The sequence below is a fragment of the Lactuca virosa genome, chromosome 8, assembly GCF_052849685.1.
Source record: "Lactuca virosa cultivar CGN04683 chromosome 8, Lactuca_virosa_CGN04683_v6, whole genome shotgun sequence".
Taxonomy (NCBI): Eukaryota; Viridiplantae; Streptophyta; class Magnoliopsida; order Asterales; family Asteraceae; genus Lactuca; species Lactuca virosa.
In genome coordinates this window covers 213,716,839-213,721,952 of record NC_136433.1, presented here as the reverse complement: position 1 = coordinate 213,721,952, position 5,114 = coordinate 213,716,839, and the positions used below count along the sequence as shown (strand labels likewise).

General features: G+C 32.9%; 1 protein-coding gene across 1 annotated transcript; it reads left to right on the top strand.

Annotated features, from left to right (window-relative positions):
- The first annotated feature begins 345 nt into the window (after positions 1 to 345).
- Positions 346 to 4,327, top strand: LOC145133465 (cinnamoyl-CoA reductase-like SNL6). Its single transcript, XM_079068400.1, has 5 exons — positions 346 to 767; positions 1,698 to 1,855; positions 2,113 to 2,310; positions 3,483 to 3,820; positions 4,070 to 4,327. Exons 1-5 carry the CDS (start codon positions 614 to 616, stop codon positions 4,176 to 4,178), a joined length of 957 nt encoding a protein of 318 aa, XP_078924526.1. The 5' UTR covers positions 346 to 613; the 3' UTR covers positions 4,179 to 4,327.
- The last annotated feature ends 787 nt before the right edge of the window (positions 4,328 to 5,114 follow it).

Here is a 5,114-nt window from a genome sequence, read left to right as displayed (position 1 = left end):
CCCGACATGGCACCTACCACATAGAATATTTTTGTCTTTGCTACCTTCCAGAATTCTCAGAATGACAGTAAATAGAGTCTAATAAGAAAAAGACAAAAATACATATGCATGCAAGGCACGTGAGATGTTTTAACGGACAAAACAAAAGGCAGAACCCAGGACCAAACATGTAACATAAAGGAAAAATATGAGACAATAAACCCGAATTAAAGATAAGAGAGTTGGATACCAAAAACGCATATTACCCTAAACCACATGAGCATTATTGTATTCACTTAATATAATATAATGTAATGATAAAAGAAATGCAAGAAAATATAGTTGTCCACATACATGTGTCCCTAAATCTAACCATAAAACGATCGGATGGTTTACCGGTGAACCAACTCACTAATTATTATTGTCGACCTCCTACTTTTCTTTCCTCACGTCTATCGTTTCTTCTCATGCTAACTATCTCCTCCCCAACTTTCTTTCCCCCATTCCTATATACATATGCTGTAACTCACATCCAAAACTAAGCCAATTAAGCATACCAAAAGTATATAACTTTACACCCACAAAGAAGTCTTGTTTTACGTTATCTTTTTCGTTTCTGCGTATCACTGTGAAGATGGCACCAGCACTGGAAGCAGTAGAATTTGATGGATCATCGTCTTCGTTGAAGAGGGTGTGTGTCATGGATGCTGGAGGTTGTTTAGGCTCTTCACTTGTGTACAGTCTTCTTCAAAGAGGTTACTTCGTTCATGCCGCCATTCAGAGTCGTGGTTGGTTCTTTCTTCTTTCTTAGCTTCTTAGTTCTCCCATGTTTCTTTATATTCTTTTCTTTTTAATTTTATATCTTTGCAAACTTTGATAAGGAATTGAAACATCCTGCTCTCTCGTTTCTTTTTCTTGTTCGAAGAATTTGATAATCGGTTTCTAGTATAAGTCTTTGTTTTATCATAAGAACTAGAATTTTTTTTAACAAAGAACCAGACAAAACTAGGCAGATTTGGGTATACTGAATTTTGTAAAAAGATGATCTTTTTAGAATTGGGATGTCGACCATGTGTATGATGAAATGTCAACTGCTGATAGGGTGTGTGAACGTGACGACTCACGGGTTGCAAGTTGTCAACGAAGGCAAAAAGAAAAACTTGCCCGCATTATACGTAGCCCGTAGGGGACCCATGTGAAGACATTATTTTCATCCTACAAATATGTAGTCTCGCCTACAAGAATCCCTCATATTAACATGACGTGTAGGACACAAACTAATTTTTAATGTTTATAAGTTTTCAATGTTTATTTAAAAATGACATGTCGACATGAATATAACACAATATATGTTACATCATTCACAATAGAGACAAAAATTGTTAACTTTTTGTCCCATCTAAAATGATGAAACAAGGTTTGATTGTTACTTGTTCTCAAATCTTCTGTCTTCATAAAAAGTCGGAAATACCCTTCTATTTCTCATCATCAAAATTTGCCCTCAAAAGATTTAGCAGTCTCGTCAGTCCTGTCCAATCCAGTCCAGTGTAACAATAAAAAGCACAAACCAGAAGTTAAGCCGAACATTGAAGAGTGAAATTATGAAATTTTCTTTTCAAGAAAAAGTGAAACCCCCTTATCTTGTTAATTGTCTTTAACTTGGTTGCAAAATAAAATCAAAATGGCTTACAGTTTATAACTCTTTTATAATTTTTCAGTTGAGATGGAGTCTATGGAAAGAAGAATTGTAGACAACAAGAATTTGAGAGTATTCCACACCGACCCGATGGATTATCAAAGTATAGTGGAAGCTTTGGAAGGATGTTTTGGGTTGTTTTACTCATTTGAGCCTCAATTTGATCAACCCTCTTATGATGTATGTAGTCTATCACTTTTACTTAGTTTAACTTTCAATCCGAATTATAGCATCATACATTAATTAAATTTTATTTTTCTTATTGGCTCATTATACTTTAAAAATCTATACAATCATAGGAATGAAAATTGTTTCATATTTAGACCACATTGCTATAACATGGTGTAATAAGAAGAAATGAAAATAGGATGCTATAATAAACAAATTCCATGAAAGTACGTTGCTATTTCCAAGACTAAAGGCTTGAATGAAAACAGGAATTGATGGCAGAAATGGAGATAAGGGCAGCACATAATGTATTGGAAGCGTGTGCCCAAACCGATACAATTGACAAAGTGGTATTTTCTTCATCTGCCACTGCGGTATTTTGGAGGGACCCAAGTGACTCAACACCTTCATTAGGTGATTTTGATGAAAGAAATTGGAGCAATGTAAATTTTTGCAAGAAATTTAAGGTACATATACTTTAGTAGTAGTGTCAAGTATGATGGGATTGGTGGAAGGATGGAATGGAATGGTTCATTATTCTTGAATGAATGTGATTCTTTCCATTTTGGTAATGTTCCATCATGGAATGGAGTGAAAATTTGAAATATAACACATGTTATATAATTTTCAATGATACAAATCCTTTCTTCAAAAATTCACATTTTAATAAAGTATAATTTAGTTTAAAAAAATAACTAGAAAATAACTTTTTGTTATGCAACAACGTTTTACATTTTTCCAAATTTATACAACAAAGTGGTTCTCAGACGAAATGTGCAACCACGTTTTCTTCTCAAACCAAAATATGCAACATTCTGACCATGATCAAAATATGCAACCATGTTTCATTGCTTAAATGTTTATTATGCAACAATATTTCATATTTTCATTTAAAATTGATTTATGCAATGGTGTTTTGCTTTTTGTTTTACAAGCTTATTCAATAACGTCTCATCTCATTTTTTACATGAATTATGCAACCGTTTTCAACCAAGGGGGTGTTTGACTTATCTTTTGAGAGGCCAAAAGTACTTTTAGGAAAAGATGAAAGGTAAAAGATGTTTGGTAAAAACACTTTTAAAAGTTACTTTTGGATTTTGGATATAAGGAAAATCAACTTTTTGGAAAAGTCAGGAAAACCTGACTTTTTGCAACTTTTCCTAAAATGACTTTTGGCCTCTCAAAAGATAAGTCAAACACCCCCCAAATATTCATGTAAAATATTACATCTTTTGGTCCTAAAGGTCCTAAAATGAAAGGGTGTTTGCACTTTTTTTTTTATAAAAAACCAATTTCTTATGGAAAAGTGAAATCTTATTACATAAATGTAGTTTTAATGAACTTTTATTATGTTTATTTGTTATATTCGTAAATAAAATAATTTAAATTAAATAAATAATGTACAACGTAGAATTAATACCATATATACATATAACATAAATGTTCTATTTATATGCATAAAATGGTGGCCAAACAAAAATATCATCTAATATAATGACTCATTCTTCATTTCCTTATTATTTTCAATTCCATTATTTCTTCGTTTCCATTCCATTCTATCCAACTAAACTAATTGATGATGTCTCTTGATTTTAATGAACATTTAACTAATCTCTCGGTCGAAAAAATAATGAAACAGTTATGGCACGGTTTATCAAAAACATTGACCGAGAAGACCGCATGGGCCCTAGCCATGGACCGAGGGGTGAGCATGGTGTCCATAAACGCTGGATTACTGTTGAGCCCTGATCTCACGGTCACACATCCGTACCTAAAAGGTGCATCCGAAATGTACAAAGATGGGGTTTTTGTCACGGTGGACCTTAAATTCTTGGTAGATTCTCACATTTGTATTTACGAAGACAGTTCATCTTATGGACGATATTTGTGCTTCAACCATGTCATCAATTCCAACAAGGATGCCGTGAATCTCGCACAAATCCTATTACCCGCAGATATATCTTCACTACCACCCAGGTAAGTACAAGACAAAACATAACTGGTTATACTGCGTTTGGCATGCATGAACTCTTAGAATGTCAATGAGACAAAAACTACAATTTTTTGTTTTTTCCCAAAAAGATGGAACAAGATGGGATAGAGACACGTTCTGTATCTTTTGTGTATGCAAAAGACGAGAATGTCTTCTTCATCCTTATTATCAAAATCAGGCATGCATTAAGAAAAAGATACAATTTTAACGAATATTATTATGGTATTTTGCAGTATGATGGTAGGGGAGAACAAGATGGTGCCACAAAGAATAAGCAACAAGAAGCTTAACAAACTCATGGCTAACTTTGAGGGTGGAGCTACGCTTAGTGCTACAGAATGAATTCAAAATACCATATAACAACATTTGGTGTAAATATGTTAATAAATATATGACCTTTTAGTCATTTTGCCCGCATAAACACTGAAAAAAAGTATGTAACTATTTATTGTATTTAAGTTATACGTTGATAATATAAAACATGTTTATTATATTAAGTTCGTCTTCAATTGGATTTTTTTTCCTGGGTATGCCGACACACTTGCTTATATTTTAGATTAGAAACGAATATAAGATTGTGTCGTTTGAAGAAAAGTGAGCGATGCTATAAACCGATTAGAACATGTAAAAACCAAAAAGTAAAAACAACATTCAGTTATAAAGAAAATAAGATGTGCAAACTAAAATATTCCCACGAAGAGCTAAATTTCATTGAAGATTATGGACTCCATTTTAAGAGTTTTTAATGGGCTTTTGGATCATTGTAGTGTCTCCAACTTCTTTTCTTTTATCTTAATTCATGATGTATAAAAGGTTCATGTTCGGCGTTTATTATCCGGGTCGACCCAAAACTGGACCTGATCCAACTAGTTTCTAGCGTATTTTGTCATGATTGGGCAATATTCCAAACATGATTAAGCTCATATATACTCTATAACTAAGCCCACAACCTCAAAAGTCCATATAAACATGCTATTGAATCAAAGTAATAAAAATTATTCTCTTTCAGTCTTTTGTATAGGTTATGTGGCTCACTTGGAAAATATGAACCTAGTGTAGGGAACCATAGTCCATCACCCACTTTCGGCCTTTATAAGAATCGAAGAAGCTTCGTATAACATTTTGTAACGTAATTTTTTATGTGATTAGAGTATACCAAGATTGGATTAATATTAAGAGTTGATATTTTATTCAAAAGTGATATTTCGTATTGAGGTCAAATGATGAAATTAATAGAAGATGTGAATGACAAGGAAAATACGTTGCTATTCCATGAAT

Excerpts from the sequence above, each read along its gene's own strand:
- LOC145133465 (XM_079068400.1), top strand. The coding sequence starts at position 614 with ATGGCACCAGCACTGGAAGCAGTAGAATTTGATGGATCATCGTCTTCG. Across the intron at positions 1,856-2,112 it reads TTGATCAACCCTCTTATGAT|GAATTGATGGCAGAAATGGA; the intron begins GTATGTAGTCTA and ends GAATGAAAACAG. Across the intron at positions 3,821-4,069 it reads ATATCTTCACTACCACCCAG|TATGATGGTAGGGGAGAACA; the intron begins GTAAGTACAAGA and ends GGTATTTTGCAG.